This window comes from Phalacrocorax carbo, chromosome Z (assembly GCF_963921805.1).
Source record: "Phalacrocorax carbo chromosome Z, bPhaCar2.1, whole genome shotgun sequence".
NCBI classification, from domain to species: domain Eukaryota; kingdom Metazoa; phylum Chordata; class Aves; order Suliformes; family Phalacrocoracidae; genus Phalacrocorax; species Phalacrocorax carbo.
The window spans coordinates 1,826,976-1,845,835 of NC_087548.1; the positions used below are offsets into that span (position 1 = coordinate 1,826,976).

At 46.0% G+C, this 18,860-nt stretch overlaps 2 protein-coding genes across 7 annotated transcripts; one reads left to right on the top strand and one right to left on the bottom strand.

Annotated features, from left to right (window-relative positions):
* Nucleotides 1-80: 80 nt before the first annotated feature.
* On the top strand, nt 81-7,926 carry STARD6 (StAR related lipid transfer domain containing 6). Of its 3 annotated transcripts, none has more exons than XM_064439260.1 (7): nt 81-115; nt 1,112-1,205; nt 1,356-1,405; nt 4,424-4,550; nt 5,616-5,733; nt 6,814-6,907; nt 7,229-7,926. In XM_064439260.1, exons 2-7 carry the CDS (start codon nt 1,116-1,118, stop codon nt 7,380-7,382), a joined length of 633 nt encoding a protein of 210 aa, XP_064295330.1. In that variant the 5' UTR covers nt 81-115; nt 1,112-1,115; the 3' UTR covers nt 7,383-7,926. The 3 variants fall into 3 exon arrangements, with proteins under 3 accessions (XP_064295330.1, XP_064295332.1, XP_064295331.1); XM_064439262.1 differs by having other exon boundaries at nt 5,616-5,652; XM_064439261.1 differs by lacking the exon at nt 81-115 and adding an exon at nt 136-395.
* Nucleotides 7,927-8,401: 475 nt separating this feature from the next.
* POLI (DNA polymerase iota) lies at nt 8,402-18,792 on the bottom strand. 4 transcript variants are annotated; one of them, XM_064439256.1, is made up of 10 exons: nt 17,959-18,792; nt 17,057-17,179; nt 16,204-16,368; nt 15,253-15,405; nt 14,034-14,270; nt 13,161-13,339; nt 12,798-12,889; nt 11,577-11,710; nt 10,362-10,564; nt 8,402-9,343 (listed from the first exon to the last, which is right to left on the bottom strand). In XM_064439256.1, the coding sequence occupies exons 1-10, from the start codon at nt 18,074-18,076 to the stop codon at nt 8,519-8,521; spliced, it is 2,229 nt and encodes a 742-aa protein (XP_064295326.1). In that variant the 5' UTR covers nt 18,077-18,792; the 3' UTR covers nt 8,402-8,518. The 4 variants fall into 4 exon arrangements, with proteins under 4 accessions (XP_064295326.1, XP_064295325.1, XP_064295327.1 ...); XM_064439255.1 differs by having other exon boundaries at nt 17,057-17,182; XM_064439258.1 differs by having other exon boundaries at nt 8,737-9,180; nt 17,057-17,182.
* Nucleotides 18,793-18,860: the final 68 nt, after the last annotated feature.

An 18,860-nucleotide genomic window follows, 5' to 3' on the forward strand; every position in this document is an offset into this window, starting at 1 on the left:
GGGAGCAGGCGCTGCCCTGGCCGGGACTACATCTCCCGGCATGCCCCGCGGCGGGTAGGCGGGCGGGAAGGCGGGGCGGGGCGGGGCCTGGGGCAGGTCGTTTCGTGTCGCTGAGGTGAGTGTGAGCTGCTGCTCTCGCCTCTGCTTCCCCCTGCCCTGAGCCCCTCCTGGCGGGGCGGCCCGCCCGCCGCCTTCCCCGGGCCGCCGCCTCCGCGGGAGAGCGAGGAGTGGGGGGCTGCCGGGTGGGCTGTCCGCCGGCCCTGGGTGGGCACCCTTCCTTTGGGGCGCAGGCTGGGCGCCGGGCTCAGCCCCCTCGGCGCGTCACTGAGGGAGCTCAGAACAAGTGTGTGCAGCCCGTTACATGGGATCAGCCCCGCAGAGGTTTAGGCAGGAAGGTAACTTTGTGTGAGGGGTTGGTCCAGAAGCGTTCGATGCTCTTGGCCTGGGAACCACGGTTAATGTGGGAAAGAGCTCCCTGGGAGATACTGGGTGTGCTGGGAGAGGTGGGGAGCTCCAGCCCTCAGGAGGTGTCAGCCCTGGGAAGGGCTGGGCGGCTCAGCAAGGGTGGCTTCTGCAACCTTTCTGCTAGAGCCAGGCCCCTCTCGCTTGCCAAAGAGTTTCCACAGTAGCACACCCTATAAAGGTTGTTGCATAAAGCTCTGATGTATGAAAAATCTCTCTTCAATTGTTTGAGCCTCATGTGGTTTAACTACACGAGTTGGCTCCAGGTGTAACGACTTCAGCAAATCGTGGCAGAATCAGAATCTCGGGTGAGAAACTCTGTAAGGAGGGGGAGTTTTAATGTGGAGTAACGATGGGTTTAACGTGGAGTGAATGGCGTGTCTCACTACATGCTGTAATCCATTCTCAATATCCACACCGACGGCTACTTCTCAGTAGTCCAGACTGGAAGCCAGTTACAGAATTCTGTTTAAATAAAGACTGTCTTTTTCTGAAATTGAATATGATGAATAAAAAGTTTGTTTGATAGAAATCCTCAGTTAACATATACTGAAGCATGTGGGAAAAATACAGGAATGACCCCTATGTGTTTTGCTCTTTAAGGAATGCTTTTACCATATACCAGCAGATTGCTTTTAAATCTTTACAGATAAATGGACTATAAGAAAATTACGGATGAAGTTTCAGAAAAAATTTTATCATACAGTCAAGACACTTCAGGATGGAGAGTGATAAAAGTTTCAGTAAGACAATATTAGTTAATATTGTTTATGAAGTTATTTTTATTAAATACATTTTGTTGCAAAAAGTGCTTAAAACTGTTTTCCTTTAAAAATTAGTTGACAACTCTTTATCAGCTGCTAAGTTTTTATTTTTCCTTTTTCTACCTTGAGAAAAATGTTACCATTTCTTCAAAGCCTTCAAAAGAATATGCAGGAAACATGTAAGTACCTCCATTTTGACTGTCATTGTAATGAATAACGACACTTTTTTTGAACAGTGACACCCAAGATTGATGTGGAAAAGGGAACTGTGATCTATCCTCCATGAAAGCGTGAAGTTTAGTTTTGTTAGCTGGAGAGGACTTGTGCTGTAGTTACGCTGGGTCAGCAGTAGGGCTGAAAATAGAGGAGGTGGATTTCCTAAGCAATTTTCAAATGTACTGTGAAAATTAAATACTATAGCACTTATTAAAATGGAATAAGTAGATACAGGGTTACAGTTTTGGCCTGAAGTCAGTGACTCTTCCTGATGGAATAGTCTATTCAAGGCATTGTATTTTTATCAGCAGGGCCTCGCTTTTCACCCCTGTATACTTGTGAAACAACTGACACGCATGCATGCAGGTGTGCTTACGCTGTCACTCCACTATATCTGCCCTTTGTACCTTTTTCTTTCTGGCACCAGAAACAGAATTAACAGAGACCGAGAAGATCATATAATCTCTGGAGCAACAACCTCATCTGTCCTTCCGTGACCTGTCCTGTCCATCGCTCTTGAGCAATGAATTCTGTGCTGTTGTTAAGCAGTTAGATTTGGCCCAAAGGGTGGAGCTAGGCGAGGCCGACTAAGCTCATCTCACAGCTTGCTGTCACTGGTAGCCTTGGCTCTGCTCTTTACATTCCTTCTCTTCCCTGCCCCTCTCCTGGCTCTGCAATCCTGCTTCTCATTTATGGTGGCCGGGGTGCTCACCTGATTGTTTGCCAAGCTGATTCAGCTCGTTAAATCAGAGGAGAGAAAAACAAATCTCACTGAAGTGAGCAGAAGCGGAGGAAAAGAGGATGCTTGCAAGGTGTCCTTAGCCTCTTTCTCTTATTATTAAAATGCCTAATGGGTATTTAATTAAATGCTAGTCTAGACAGATAGGCAGGAGAGAAAAAAAAAAAAAGCATCTGATTCTCTTTTGTTCTCAATATGATGAGCTGTTTGTGATGAGTGATATTCTAAATCCAAAAGTCTTGCTTGGTTTTTTAATTACTTCTGGAGGTTTGAGCAAAGAAGGTATTCATTACAGAAGACAATGCTATATCGCTAGTGTTACAGAAGAATTACTCTATTATAAGGGAAAGTAGCTGCAATATTGCATTAGAATATGTTTAAAAGTACTGTTATCTTAATAAGAATTTGCGATGCTTTATATGTAGCATTATTACTGTATTTCAGATCTTACTTCAGTACAGGTGGATGGGAAGGAGTGAGAGTCTGGTTGCTTAGCATTCATAAGAACATGCCTGACTCTTTTTGTGTGGAGGAAAAAAGCTGTGCTATCTCTTCCGTGAGGCACGAAGCCATTTTCAGCTGTACTCGGATCTGTATATAGCATATCCTTTGCAGTGAGGAGAAGCATCATCGTGCTTTCTGCCATTTGGTACAGCGAGGCAGAATCCTTCCTTATTTCTGTATAAATCTTTGTTACGGGAACAAGCTGTGCTGGTCTTCTGTGAAGGGATAATAGCTGTTTCTAGGAGCCAAACTATTGCTGTTCCCATTGTCCGTTTGATGAATATTTATTAAGCGCATGTCACAAATGCCAGTTTCTTTTTTAATTGGCAGGAGTATTAACAGTTTGCTTTACTTGCTGAAAGAAATCAGTATGGGATCTGGTAGCGAGAAGCCAGAGAGATCCTTGCTTCACTCGGGTGAAATATTTTCAGCAGAGTTCAGGGAAGCATTAACGTGATTGTTCAAGGCTGAATAGGATTTTGTTTAGAATTATGTCACCTGAGCTCAAGAAAGACAATGAGGTATGTATTTCAGCGTGGTCAGGTAGTGAGACTAGATTTGGTGATCCAAGCAGGCTTTACCAGGCTTGCTTCCTCTTTTTCCGGTGTTCCCAGTAATCCACTGCAAAAACTGGAAATTGAGATTTTTCACAAGTGTGCCCTTTCTTTTATTCTAGCAACTGGGTCTTTCAGCAGCCTTGCCTAGAAGAAGTCCTCCTGATTAACAGCTGAGTTCAGGAGAGAAGATATTACAGGATGCAGGCAAGAGCTGCTTAGGAGATTGGTAAACACAAGTTCACGGGAGTTCTGGAACTAAAGGGTGTATCCAGATATTAATGGGCTGGTTTTAACTGGTCCTGGCACAGCTTACGTTCGCTGTTTTTGAGTAGGCATTTAAATGTTTTCCGTCACCATCGGACTTGCTGTAGTTAGTGGAGAAGCGAGTTTCTGGAGTAGTCGTGTACGCCCACGCTGCGCTCGCTCCACCAAGGCAACGAGTGTTGCTGCAGAGTGAAGAAACAGACCTGTGATTTTACAGGGCCTCGGTGTTTGGGTTTGACCTTGGCTATCTTTGCTCTTTCTGACTTACGCTCATGCATCATCAGGGTCTGTAAATCTGATTTCATGTTTCTTCAACTGTTTGTGAGTACAGTCTCCTTTGAGCTCATCTCCTGTCACGCAGCATCCTTCACCTTTGCACTTAATCACTCTCTGTGAGCGCTTGCTGTAGTGATTCACGGTTTCTCCAGGAACTAGGTGTGAGAACTGTCAGTACCAGTGAGCTGTTCCCAGCATTACAGGAGTTTTTTATTTCCTTGTGAGAGGACGGCCCATCTTCCCCCCATGAACTTTCCCTTGAACGCCTCAAGAAGATAATGAACAGAAGTTAGAGAAGAGCCAGAATGCACTAGTTCATAAATCGGTGCCAAAATGCAAGTGCCTGTATAGAGAAAATAAATTAATAAATGGACTGCATATATTGAAATTAGCAGGTTCCTATCTAAAAGCTCACCAATAATTCCTTTCAAATATGGTGTCAAGAACGTAATGGTCTCAAGAATCAGTTACAGAATAATAGTCTTTATTACTGCTTGAATATTAATCAAGTGCGATGACCCTCGTGTGCTTTACCTCATTATAGCCTGGCATCACCAACTGCTGGGTGCTTATTATTGTCTCACTTATTTTTCCAATTCATAAATGTGAGTTCAATAACTGTGGTTTTCTTCACCATCTAGATACCGCGGAGAAGGGATAATTAAGGAAGTCCCTAGTAAAATTATTCCTTTTATGTATCTTCCTGAATATCGAAACAAATGGGACAAAGCACTACAATCTTACAAGCTGTTAGAAAGGATTGACCAGGTAATATGACAATCCAGTATAAAGATTTTTATTTTGGCTCTTTCTGCATGAATTATGGCGATAAAAGACCTCTGCTGGGACGAAGGAAGCTCTCAACACGAAATGTGTTCAGGGTTGGGTAATACTTCTAAACCTGCTGCTTCTGTGAAATGGGTATGAAATGTGTTCCTCCCCTTAGGAGTTAAATATTTATTGTGAAATAAATGTCCTCAAGCGTGCCAAGAATTTGGTCTGGGGAAAACAACAGGAGCCTCCATCGAGAGCAGGGTGAGACACAAGGGCAACAAAATGTAGGGAAAGCTCCCCTCTCATGGTGAGCATGGGTTACGCAGATTTTAAAAGAATCACCAAAGCCAAGGTAATTGAACTGATGCTGTGCTGGTGCTGTGAAATACCGCGTGCTCTCAACGCCAGGTGTTTGGGACTTTGTCCCAGCCACCGTGGAAACCCAGACCTCCGAATTCCTGCGAAGGGTATCGGTTCTGTGGTAGCCGGCTTTGATCTAACCACCTGAGAGAGACGGCCCTGTGTGTGATGGGGAGAGGCCTCAGAACCTATCGCACGCATATGAATGACTTGAGTGTATAAAAATACACCCTAAACCTGGGCTGGAGGAAAAACTTCTTCCTTTTTTGTCTTCCCTGAGCCTCTGTCTTGCTCTCCTCTGCCCGGATCTGCTAGAGTTGCTCAGATGTTAGGGCGCCGTGGTGCATCCAACCCAATCTTTGCTTTTGTTTTTTTAAAACTGATTTAGTTTAACAGATTATACACCTTTATCCTAGAACACAACGTGCAACCTAGCGCATGGGTTTTAATGTGAATAGGCGTTCTGGCTCCACTAAACATGCGGGTTTTGAGTTTCTCCACACAGAAACTACTCCTGCCTCACATCTAGGCCACAGGGAATGGCAGGGAATCCCTGCCCTGCGTTCCTGAAGATCCCTCTCATGTTAATTAAGCCCTAATTTGGATATGAGAACTGTCAATCAACCCATAATGCTGCTTTACCGATTAAATCAAACTTAACTTCTTACGTATTAATGCAAAAATTACTTTTACTTGTAGGACACTGGTATATACCACAGTGTAACCCACAGTTACGGTATGGGACTGATTTCCTCGAGAGATTTTGTTGACCTGCTGCATGTTAAATCATACCCCGGCGATATGCTCACAACTAACTGTAAGTTGCACGTAACTAGAGCATGCTTTCCTGTCCTGGCTGTGTTCTGGAAACGCTGGAGCGAATGGTGGTGGCGTACGTGCTGCAGCCTGGTCGCAGCGTGGAGCGCCTCGCTCTGCCCGTGCTCTTACGGACGTTAACGGTCCCCTCCTGCTTATCCCCAAAACAAAGCTGGGGTTGTTTTTTAAATCCTGAAACTATCAAAATAGATCTTCAATGGAAATACTGCGGTGCTTTGGCCTTCTATTATGCTTCTATTTGAAAAATTGAAAAAAATGTAGTAGTACGAGGAAGCCGCAATTTATTTTACTATATAAACTCTGTCTTTATTTAATAACGCTTTTCTGTACCTCGGTGGCTTCCTGACCAAATGCTACTTGCCTGATACGCCGTTCTTGGCGTGACCTTCCTAATTTGCTCTGTATTTGATCATCTTTGAGTTTGGCTCTGTGAACTTTTACGAAACCTAAAGTGATTAATCTCACAACTCTATGGCCAGCCAGGAAAATATCTCGCTGCCACTTCATTTCTGTGCTGAACTTTTTCCTTTGTGTGGATCTCAGTACGTAGCATAAACCAACATTTTTCATCTTGGAGCTTTACTGACCTATCGCTTTTTCCTAGCCATACTCTTAGAATACTTTTATTATGCAAAAGTAATGGATAACTAACCAGAATGCCCCCTCCTAACTACTGCTCTGCACGTGTGCAGCTGTTTCCTTGTCTTCTCTGCAACTGCATTTACTAATTAACGGCATTTTCTGACAAACTGACTTCTTTGTCCAGAACTAAGCCACACCTCAGTGCTCAGGTATGTGTAATCACATCTCAAGGATAATATTTTTGGCTATACCCACCCAAACATCTATAGAAACTTTAGCATGTATAAAGTTACTTGCACAATTACTTACTTGGGTGTTTTCCACAATGGAATTGCCAAATGCGTCAGTGACCATATTGTGAGATCTTGTACTAGCCCAGAGTAGTTAGTTTGTTTTTAAAGGGTATTTTTGAGTCCTGTGATTGACACAGATAAACATAACGAATTTGGTTTCGTTTTCTGCGTGCGGCGACTTCCAGCTGTCAGCGTGGAATACTCCAGCTGCCCGCCAACTCCCTCTTGTGTCCGAGGCTATAACAATCCCTGCGGATACGTCTGCTCTCCTTTGCCCGAGTAAGTATTTAAAGCCCCCTTGTATCAGCACCTTTAGCTACTCTGTTGTTTTCTCTATACAAAGCTTAAGATTTACTGAACCGCATTTTTTTTTTTCTTAATTTTACTTATTTTTACTCTGGGGAAACTTTCAAGTTGTGTGTGGGTCAGTTTTGTGCCTCAGGCTATTCTTTGAAACAACCAAAACTTATATATCCTCCCTTTTCGTGTTAGTAATTTTAACGGAGATAGACTAGAAATTGTAAGCATTTGTGCACCTCGGGAAGCTTCATAGCAAGAGTAACGAGTGCTAACAGAAGGTTTTTGCTCCTTTCATCGCAGGAATCCAGAGCATTCTAAGCTAGTTGTATTTATTCAGCCAGAACTAGGAGGAATGCTCCCCTGTTCCGTGGTGGAGACAGCGTTACCTACTACTCTCATAAACTTAATCACCGAAACGAGAGCTGGACTGAAAGGCTTGAAAGACCGTAATTAAATGTAAGTGAAAAATAATAAGCGCTTAAGTCATGCGCATCTTTTACTTGGATTAATTTTTAAAGTAGATGATGTTTATTTTAATTGTGGTTTATGTGGAAACGCGTAAAGCTTAACTGTTAAAATGGTGAATGCTGGTTTTCTCTGTCCTTGGGAATGATGCAAGACTTTACACTGAAGTGCCATCAAAGTACAGGATGTCGCTTTGAATGTAATCAGGTGATGTTTCGTAATATCTTTGCACTTTATATGCAGAGCATATATATAGACACACACGAGAATCTGGTGATATAAATTATAGCAACGTTAAAATACAGCAGTCAAATATTTTCCCATAGCTTTAAACACACTTTGATAAATTCTTACCTCGACTATGTACTCGGCTGAACCAAGCAACCATCTTGTGTACTAGAGACTTTAAACATGTTTATTAAGTGTGCAAGTGTAATTAGCAACTATTTCCCTGGTTTGGAATTAAATATTTGAAGAAAAGCCTGATGAATTTGTATATAGCGTCTCATTAAAAGCTGCTCTTTATACATGGAGTTGTTTGTCGTTTTCTGAATCCCGAGCACCGAACCTAAACAATTTTTATACGGCGACTGCTTTCCAGCAACGAGCCGGTGATGTGATTCATTTGGAAGTGATGTTTCCCATTACCCCTTTGTGTTTTTAGTACCTCCAGCTACGCGTTAACTGCAGGAAACCGTGATGGCCACGTGCATAGCACCTTCCATCACAAACTACAGAAACCGTGGTGCAAATTAAAGAGTAGAGTGAAAATCGCTTTCCTCTTCTCTGCTCAATCCCCTCCCACGCTGTTAGAAACAATTAACTGCACACGTGGTGTAACCTAAGGTAAAAAGTCCTTCCCCCCAGACAGCGTGTTAAGGTGTTCATAGCAAATACTATGTTTGCATACTATAGTATTTTTAAGACAACTAAAAATTCATCAGATAAATGTCAATTTGTAAAACAGAAAAGTAAGACTAATTACTAAAGCAGAGTCAGCAGCAGGTCTTACATAAAAAGTCATCAAAATATATTTTTAATAATCACATCTTTACAATTTACAGTAAATCAACTAAAGTGCCTTCAAGTGCTGATTCTTACAGTGTTGCTGTTACGAAAAATGTTTCACTGTGGTTTAAAATACCTCAGCAAACTGTTAGACTGCGATAGAGACGGTGCTGTGCTCCTCCTCCCTTTGTTCGTTTTGGGCTTGTCAGGGGGTTTATCCGCAGAAGCCTTGGACGCTGGTCCCTGATTCCTCCACTCAGCCAGTAGTTCTTCTTGCACATCTGCAGGTAGTTCATAAAAAGTCTTTGTGTCAACGTGAGGAGGAAATACAGTTCCTCCTTGCCTACTGCAGGTTTCGTCCTCAGAAGTTGTTTCAAAGGCCCGCTTATCTTTATCCAAGACTGGGACACGCGCAACGGTTTGGCCGGCTCCGGCTCCCGGAGACAACAGATCTCTTCCTCTGAAGTTCAGAGAGTCAACAGCTTGTTTTTCCATCCTGCTGCTTGTCGGCACGCTTCTGGGACACTCAGGAGAACAGCCGGCCCTGGAGCCGTGGGCCAGAACGGCTGCCGATCCGTGAGCTGACATGAGATGCGTGCTGCGCCCTGCAGAGCACCTGCCGCTGCTTGCTCCCTTCGAATGCGGGGAAGCGCCGTGTCCCTCTTCTGCAGAACACCCTGACGGCTGACCCGGAACACTCGCAGTAGGGACTGCTTCTGGTTTTTCAGATATAATTTCTTTTTGAATATCTTGTGGAAGCTCCCTGAAGACTTCCTGGTCTATATCACCAAAAGGCAAATGAAACGGGCAGTCAGGAATTCCTGCTTCTTTTATATTGCTTTTTTTTCCCTCTGAAAGTTTCCTAGCTTTTGTAGTTCCAGTTCTGTTGCAATTCTGGTTCTGAGAAGCACTTCCCTCACCTTGTGAGACATCTTCCACCTCCTGTGGCAAAAAAACCCGTATGTAAGAGCCTGAGCACGTTCTGTGTAATCCACTAGTCACCAAGCACTGCTTTATTAACAGTGGGTTCTTCAAATTATTCCTTAACAGACAGTTGTTTTTTCTTTCTTATGATCGGTAGTGGATTTTTAAATCTTATTTTCAGAGACCTTAAAAAGTACATACACGTAGGAATCTTTTTCTCATTTTCAAGTAGCAAATACCTTAAAGTTACATTTTATTGCTTTGAAACTCTGTGGAGCATTAGAAGACACGGTACGATGTTATCCCTCATATTCCTGAGCAGCTGAGAAACGGGCAAGTTTATCAGCGTGCAAAATTGCGAAGTTTTTCTGTCAGCATCTTGTGGAAATACCTCGCGGTGCCTCCCCAGGCAGCTCCCATGCTGTCTGGCACGTGCAGCTGGGAGGTAGAGTCATCCAGCTCTGAGCGGGAGTGAGAAGCTAGTGCTAGGGGCCAATACAGAATTGAACCTTTAATTTCTAGTCTGAACAGGGCGACTTGAGAATGCCCAGGAAGGGAAATAACCACTGTGAAAGCAGCTCTGTAAAAGCAGCACCGTAAATGATAAGCAACTTTAAGGAGATTTTAGTCCAAGGTAAAACGCTTCAGTATGACAAAATCTGAGCCGAGTGGCTTGTTGTTTCACAAATGCTAAATAAAGGGCAGATCTTACTGGAATGAACAGCCAAATTTGGCAGTTATTTTTTGGAAGACAAGTTTGGATTTCTCCCTTAGTGAATTCTGGTCAAGAGGCTCAATAACCTAGCTGGCTGTCCCATTCGAGGCAGTATTCAGCCTCTTTTAAGCAGTCTACCTACTGAAAGCAAGCAAAGAAGTAACACCTGGGCAGAAGACTCCAAATAAATCTTCATTTTTACCAGGTCAGTAAAACTTACCATCCTAAAAATTCCAAAGCAGTTAAGGTTTAAATCTACAGACACAGAAATATCCCAGAACTTCCTTATCTGCAGGTAGTTTTCGGTATCTGCCGGCTTACCCGGACACGTTTCCCGGAGCCGGATGGTGGTGACATCTGCTTTAGATAGAAACCAATTGATCCTTTCTTGCTGCTAGGAAGATCTTTGAGGTTGGAGAAGCAGATGCTCAAAAGGGTAAGATGAAACGGTAGATCTACATCTATCATCTTTCGAAAGAGTTTCATCAGTATATCAACCAGTGGGGACAGAATGTTGCTGCTTTCTAAAAGGAAGAAGGTTGAAAAAAAGCGATGTGTATAATCAAGAGTAACTGAGTGACGTAAATAGCAAAGTACAAAGGCAACCACTGCCAAAGGCTTCCAAAATAATCAGTCAATATAGTGGTTAAGATGCTCATCCTGCCCTCTCAGGTATGTTCTGAACTGACTAACAGACTTTTGTTTTCCCCCCTCCAGTAAAAACGCTTCATTTCATACCTGTGAAGATTACCTTAAGCACGTACTTAGAAAAGAATCGCAGAATACAAGCCAAGCTAAACAGATCTGAAAAATGATCGAATTCTAGCAAAAAGGGCCTTTACGGGGCCAGGTGGGTAGAGAGCATTCCCCCGGCCCTGGTGATAACAGCGTGGTTTAGAGGAGTTTGCCTGACTCTGTGAGCTGACTCCTCCCCCGGCGGAGAAGCCCTGTAGCAATTCTGAAGTGAGAAGCTACCTGGGTTTTCAGTAGCTTCTCTAGGGCTGAGAGAAGGAATTGGGGAACCGAAGGCAGGGAGCGGTGATCCTGCGTGCTGACGCAGCCGCAGGTTCAGCTTTATCTCCTCACCTGAACGAAGTGTCAAACGAACCGCAGTTGCTGGTGGAAAGCTTAAGTCAGAAAAGGGTGAGAGCGCCTTTATGCTATTAGTTTTCAGCGGTACATCAAAAAGGTGTTTTATTACATAAAACCCCTGAGAACGTATTTCAAATCCGTAACAGAGAAGAACAGATTATTAATCTGGGAAGCAGCCCCCAGTCGCGCTTTCACACGTAAGGAAATTTCCCGCCTGAAATCCAGCCGGCCTGGATGAAAACACGGTGGTAACACAGAAGTTATTCCGACAGTGAGGTTCTATATGTTTTAGCATCTCTCATCAAGGTGCATCCATGACAAGTAATGGAAAATTTTCCAAATATTAAGGGAAGGAAGTATGATTGCGCACTAAGTAACTGAATTTTACAGAGAAGTCAGGTAGTATCGGCACAAAGTCGATACTTTCAGGAATTCTAAGCTTACCTTTCCCAAACCTCTGGATGAGGTGAGGTGGAATGGGGCACTGACGGCTTTCCCGATTAAGCCATCTCTCGGTGGAGGAGAACTGGCGTATGGTCAGCCTTAGCGTGTGCGGTTGTCGTCCGTCTTTGTGTATTCTACGGAACAGTAACGTGCACAAAACAATAAGCATTACTACAAGTGGCTTTCAGAGGGTCTGAGGAAACTGTCGCAGCATCTAGGTTACAAAGTCGCTTAAATGAAGGGTTACGGATCCCTCCCAACTTCTGGCTTCACTCCACCGATCATACAGGGAACTTCGGGTCCCTGCTGGTCCCCTTAATTACCCGTAAGTTGGAAATTCAACGCAACGTCAATACTGTCCCCAAGAGCCTTCAGTGAATATGACTATTAAGTGGGTCGGTCTGCAATAGTACCGCATTTCAATATTTAATATATTGAAAGTAATATAGTCTTTGCGGTTATACCCTGTACGTTCCTCCGTTTTAGCTCTTCTTTCTGCTTGTCAAGGAAACATCCCCACTTGAGCATGTGATTGTGCATCTGAGATGCACCGTTCAGTGCTATGAGGATATTACTCCTTTTTGTTAATTATATAGTCACGGGATAGAAAGGGAGGACAGCAAAATCACAGCAGCCAAGACATGGAGTAAAGGCATCCTCGTGCTGTGCTGGTGTTTTGGTCTAGTATCTTGGGTTTGGATGCTGCCTGGATTTGCAGGGCAAGGGAAGGAGGAAGAAAGGAAATCGTTCTTTCAGACAGACAGAAGAAGAAGCTGTGGAACAGGAGATGAGCACAGATGGTGATAACCAAGAGTTGGAAAGTAGAAGTCGTCACTTATGGAAAGAGAAAGAAACCGAGGGTCCTTCACAGAGATAAATGCACTAAATACTGCGACGCACAACTGAAGCCACAGAAAGCGATCAGCAAATGGAAGGTGCCGGGGTCTTTTATCAGAGAAGCTGCAGCAGAATGGAAGGGCTGGCAGCCAGCCTGGGACAGGAGGAAAGCTGGGGGTGGGAGGAAAGCGGGGCAATACAGCAGGACAGTCCCTAACTGAGGAAAAAAAGACCAGAAGGGAAGTTGGAGGGGCAGGTGCTGTCCCTAGACATGGCATTTGGCAGAGAGAAGAAACGCAGAGTATGAGACAAACCTAACGGATGCTCCAAGTCCCTTCAGGTCACACTTTCAGTCATGAAAAAGAGTTACTGAAGGAGAGTCACCTGTCTAATAGGTTAGGAAGCAGTTCTTCAATTTTCTCTTTAACTTCTACTTCCGATGAACACTTCTTAAAGGAGTCTTCATCACTAAAGGACTAAATAAAACCCACATTAGTTCTCTCAGTGTTATGTTTACTTTAAAATTCTGAGGAGGAAAAAAAGTATCACAGTTAATTCTACATACTTAACACCAAGCTATCTTTGGCACTCAGAGCTCAGCTGAATTTTGGGAGAATTACAGGTTAATTTGAGTTGTACCAAAGAATACATACAAAAATGCATCATTTTGGTTCGTCCAGCAAAGCTGGATAAAAGTAAAAGCCATTTTTTTTCTCTTTATAAAACACTTCAGAACGATACTTGTACCTGAGGAGGGCCTGATGGAATGACAGGGGAGTCGTCTTCCCCGTAGCTGAGTTTTTGGATACGCTGAGCAACAGAAACACCCAGTTCCTTCTCTAACACAGCAGGCGGAAACGCTTGGAGATCACACACACTCCTAACGCCCAGCGCCTCGAGCCGTTTGGTCATTTTGTAGCCGATGCCTAAACAAAACGTGTATGAAAAACACACAGAAAAGTGAAAAAAATATACGTATATATTAAAAAATGCCCACCCACATACTGATAATTATTTTCGCTACTGCAACGAGGCTTTTTAGTGACATTTTTGCTGAGTTTCCGTTCAAGTTTTAGAATCTGCCATTAGAAAAGCTGTCCTGGGACACAGCAAGGGGCTGCCTGAGCCTGCAGCCTCCATCGATGCTTCCTGGCCAACAGCTCAGTGTCACAGCTGGATAATTAGGAAAATCACCTCCTCAGAGTATTGTCAGGCTCCAACAGGTTGTTTTAATAACTGTCAATACGTTTCCAATCAGCAATTTTGAAGAAGCTTGTGGTTGATACTAGGCTTGAAATACAATGTTTGGGCTTCAGTAAAAATTAACTGAGATTTTAGGATTTTTGAAGGTATCTCGTGAAGAGCTGCAGCACGTTGACGTCACAACCGGAAACTGAAGGAAACCAAAGTCCTGTCCTTCCTTCTGCTGAACAAAATTCAAACAGCTTATGAAAAAAAAAAAAAAGCAAGCCCCCTAACCACACATCTGCACACCCCGCTACCTGCGCACGAGGACTAGATTTTAAAATTATTCCAGCTCTAATTTTTTCAGTATATTTTTTTTATCGTCTGAAGAATTGCCAACACGCTCTCCATCTATGCTCATAGCACCGAGCTTACCAGGCACTTTTTGGATGCGATCAAGGCTGCGCATTAGATCTTGACAGCTTTCAGGCAGAAGAACCGTTTGCTGATTTGGTTTGAAGGTCCCAGATACTAGTTTAGACAGTAATTTGTTAGAGGCCACTCCTGCACAGCCTGTGAGGCCCAGTCTCGCGTACACGGCTTCCCTGAGCTCCTCCGCAACCTGAGACCCGATAACTAGCCTCGCGTGTGTTGTATCATGCAGATTGATAGCTGCAAAAGAAAAAGGAAGGAGCGTTCAGTATGGGAACAGTCACCCAGTGCGGTAATTCTCTAGATTTAGGTGTTTTTTACATTGCATTAAAGCAGTACAAGGATGTGCGGCCTCACAGGGCAAGCGGTATTGCCGTGGTTTCTGTATCCGGGTTTAAACTCACTCCTATCTCCCAGAAACCCTGGTAAAAGGGAGACCGCTGCTGTCCAAAACCAGGGGTATGCTGCCCAGGCAGCGAAATGCTTAGGGACTATTTTAAATACAATATACAATATGTTAAGAGGTGTCAGAGAAAAGTCTTAAATCTCCCAGATTCTTTTGCCAACGTAACCGAAGTAGAGATTCCCAAATCTTTAATTTAGAGAGCTGCCTGGCAGCTGAGCCTTTATTACTCACACAGAAATGCCAAATGAGGAGAAGGAGCGTTCAGGCATTTCCCTCCTCTCCAAACCATACCCAAAGCCATCGCAACAGCTCAAAGTCCAGGGAAAAACCAACTGCTTTCCCTCGTAGTGCGTGAAACGAGTATCAGGGCATAGCTACTGCCTTCACGTCTGACGAGGTACGAAGCAGCTCAGCTGGCTGCTTCAGTCTCAGTAAGGCTCGACCTAATGTCTATAGCAAAAGTTTACTATGGTTTTTGGGTTTTATTCGTTAAAAAACTCATTCAATCATGCCAGTTGACAACAACAGTCAAGCTGAAACAAAATTCCGTGTCTTACTACAGTAAAAGTAGTTTAAAGAAAGAAAAGACAATACAAATCTGTTGCCCCACACCAGCAGCACCGTGTCACAGAGATTTATACTGGAACGCTGATTCGCGTCAGTGGTACGGGTACTCTCGCATACAGAAGCCAGGCACAGAGCAGGACAAGGTTCCAGCCGTTCAGCTCTGGACCACACTCCGAAGCAGACGCATACTTTGTACTCAACTTCATAAACATTTACCCTATTTTTCAACACGAAGAAGGTTTAACTCGCCTCGGTGGTTGTACACGTGGCCAGACACGCAGGCTCCGGAACATCCACTTCCCTGTAGCTGCTTTAGCCTTTTCTCTACGATCTCTGTGATATCCACAAAATTTTCATCGAACCCAAGCCTTTCCACCAGCGGACAAAATTCCCCCAACAACTCTAGGAGGAAAAGATAGCCAAGGATAATATGCGCACAACTAATAATGTGAGGTTTTTGCGTCTGCAGCAAACCACAGCCCACGGATTCAAGCAGGATGCCTACGTGGACAGAAACCCTGTTCCCTTCCAGATAAAACAATAAGGCACTTATTTTAGCGAACGTGAAGAGGAGGAATGTTTCTTCATCCCACCACTACCTCTCTCATCTGCTTTTCTTCTCCCCAGACCTCTTCTTTCTTTCCTCATTTCTTTTTGAAATCATAGTTCTTAACCTCTGCGGACTGTCTCCTACAGAAATCTGTTTCCCAGCTAGGCGGCCTTTCGCTTTTACCTTACTACTACTTCACCTGCTACCACTGCGAAAGATAAAAGCAGTAACCAGTGACAACGCTGGCATATCATTTAATTAAGAGGTACTGGAGAAGTTTACCCACTTGAAGGCTTCAGCATTCTGTCCTCCATGGCTTCACAAATGGAAACAGATTACTGCAGTTGGTATTTAAAGAAGAAAAATGGTTCTGAAAGAACTATGTGGGAATAATCCTACCACAGCACGCAGGTCCCATGGAACATTGGCAGGATACATTTGTAGCGCCCGACCCAGGCTGCAACCAAGCCTAATAGCTTGTTCTATGAAATACTGATATACGACTCGGTATTATCGCCACGGTATGAGCCTCGTTCTAATAAGAACTTTTAAAGGAGGAAAATGCCATGCACTACTGCACGTGTGTGCATGAGCACACTGAGTTTAACAGAAAGCGTTTGTCCTCTACTGAAAAATAGTTGATTTTGTACCTGTAACCTTGTACGACATTTCCCTGTACGGTGTTAGATCTTCCCCATTAACCAGGATCAGCTGAGGACACTTCTCTTTAGCATCCTTGACGGACATCAGTTTCTTAACTCCACATTTTCTGGCTTCATAGTTACAGGTAACGACGATGGATTTCTGTTGCACGCCTGAAAATAAAGGTGAAATGCTTTACAAAGCTTAGGTTTCTTGGAAGCCCACAGTACTTTCACACCGCTGCGAAGACTGCGAAGCACGGGCTTCCATCAGAATGTAACACCACGGAACAGGCGAGCAAACCAACACAACGGTCTTATTTTACAAGACTATGAGGACAGATCTCTCGATCGCTGGTCGGCAAGAACATTTTAAAACCTAGATATTTTTCCCGTTGTAATACCGCTCTTAATTTTGGGCCCTTCCAGGCAATCTCACCCGTGGAAGCGCTCTTTATGTAACCTGTCATTTGACGATGTACTTTCTCCACCGATCACAGACACTACTGACTGCCTCGCACTCGTTCTCAACCTCTGAGTGGAATAAAGCATGCTTTAAGCATGACTGTGTCAAAAGGTTCAGGCCTCTCTATTCCCACGTACGTTGAAAAACCAGCTCCAATCCCCAGAGCTGCTCAGACACGTCGGCAAGCGCCTCTACTTGCGCTCAAGAGGATTTATTAATCTCGCAGTCACAGCTATGCGGAGTCTAGACTGCACCTTGCTCACTCTGGACGCGGTGACGGCTCCGGTGCGACTGCCCGTATCTCACCACGCAGGCGTGGCCGTAGTTTATTCACGTCCTTACTTTCTTCTGCCTGAGTACACATAATCCCCAAATTAACGGCAAAGCAACTCGTACCTAAAGGCTTGTCTCTTAAGGCAGGATTACGGATCATTTCTACTTGTGCATAAAAGCAGTCCAAGTCAACGTGCACAACCACCCTGCACGCGGCGCTTCTCGCTGATACAGGCTTGCTGCGGCCTGCTGCGGGGAAAGGAAGCGAACAGATTAAAAACCCCTCGCCGCCTTACATGCGATGTAACATTTTTTTCTTTAATTAATCCACACTAATAAACAGATATTACAAGAAGAATATGTAACATTTGTGAGTTTTATACTAATTCTGCCTTAATTCTGGGATTACTTATGAGCTTAAGTCATGCAGAGCAACTTGGCTTACGACTAAACGCTCCCGTTTTCGGAGTTGTTTTTCACCGAACCATTTTAGAGCGTTGCTTTAGTGATACAATATCCTTTCACAGGGGAACACTGAAACTTCTTTTTAATGTCTTTCTCTAAGATAACCTGACTTTAACTCGGCTAAGATGGGTCTATCCGATAGCCGCCTTGCCCAGGGGCGGCCAAGGAAGATGGCAAATCACTGTCCCAACAAACAGCAAACCCTGCTATGAAAACAAGCCTGGTGAGTTAAAAAAAAAAGCAGAATAAATTTTTTTTAAAAGGCTTTTATTTCGCCAAGCTGAGAACAGCCCCAGTTAGTTGCTACCGTCCGAATGAAGCCCCGGCCTGCTTCTGTACGCTGTCCTGGGGGGAGGTAACGCCTGCCGGGGCTCTCACGGCGCTGCCGCTTCCCTCGGCGGGCACGGACGCGCCCGGGCTCGGAGCCCCCAACCCCGCACCTCCTGCCCTCGCCCCCCGCGGGGCCCCGCTCCGCCCGCCTCCCCCCACGCGTGTGCCCGGGCCGCGGAGCGCTGCCCCCCTCAGCCGCCGCCGCTCCCCTCAGCCGCCATTGCTCTCACGCGGGGCGGGCGGAGCGCTCCCGCCGCCGCCCGGCTGCGGGCGAAGCCAGTCCTCCTCCTCCTCCTCCTCCTCCTGCTGCTGCTGGTGGCGCTCCGTGGGCGGCGGGAAGGGCTCCATGCCGCCTCAGGGCTGACTCATCCGCCGCCCCGCAGCCGCACCCTGCAACCGCCGCCGCCGGCGGGGACGGCCGGGCTCCCGCGGCCGCCTGCGCCCTTCGCGCCCGCCCCGCCGAGGGGGCGGCCGGGCCCCGCCGCGCCGCGCAGGTCCTAGCGCCGCGGCGGCAGGGCCGGGGGGGCGGGCCGGCGCCGGGCCTTTGGCGGGCGCCCCGAGGCAGCGAAGCCGCCGAGCCTGGCCCCTGCCCCCTGCGGGACCCCCGCGGTGGGGGGCGGCCGGCTCTGGGGGCACACGGGGAGGCTGTGCCGTGCGCTGTGCCGTGAACCCCGCCGCGGTTCCCTTCGGGGACTGCCGGGAGACCGGGGGGCGAAGCCAGCCCGAGCTCTGCGGTGGAGCCCGGTGAGGGGAAGCGCCGCGGTGCTGGGAGCGCCGATGACACGAATAAACTGAACGTGGCGGGGGACGGGGACGGGGACACGCAGGGAAGTGTTTTGTTCACGGACACTCTGAGGGGAAAACGGGTGAATTCAGGTTCACGGCGGGGCAGCTCTGTCGGCAGCGCGTCCCAAAACCGGCCGCCGGCACCGCTCTTCCCTCAGGCCGGGGGACGAGCGGGACGCAACGGGCATTTTCCTCCTGCCCCGGCACCTGCCGGCGCGGTTCCGCTCAGGGGCTCCTCCATCCCTCCACCCGGCCGCTCGCAGATACCGGCGATGGCAGCCCCGCGCCCCGCCGCTCTGTCCCGCCTACGGCGCTCTCTATGGTCGGCGGGGGCTGGCCGCTCCGG

Bases quoted from the DNA above. Each gene is read 5' to 3' on its own strand.
- POLI (XM_064439255.1), bottom strand. From the start codon at position 18,076: ATGGAGCCCTTCCCGCCGCCCACGGAGCGCCACCAGCAGCAGCAGGAG. The intron at 17,183-17,958 runs GTGAGAGCAATG...CTTTCCCCGCAG, and splicing joins GAGCGCTCCGCCCGCCCCGC to CAGGCCGCAGCAAGCCTGTA. The intron at 13,340-14,033 runs GTAAGCTCGGTG...CGTTTTGTTTAG, and splicing joins TCGCATCCAAAAAGTGCCTG to GCATCGGCTACAAAATGACC.
- STARD6 (XM_064439260.1), top strand. From the start codon at position 1,116: ATGGACTATAAGAAAATTACGGATGAAGTTTCAGAAAAAATTTTATCA. The intron at 1,206-1,355 runs GTAAGACAATAT...TTCTACCTTGAG, and splicing joins GGAGAGTGATAAAAGTTTCA to AAAAATGTTACCATTTCTTC. The intron at 6,908-7,228 runs GTAAGTATTTAA...CTTTCATCGCAG, and splicing joins GTCTGCTCTCCTTTGCCCGA to GAATCCAGAGCATTCTAAGC.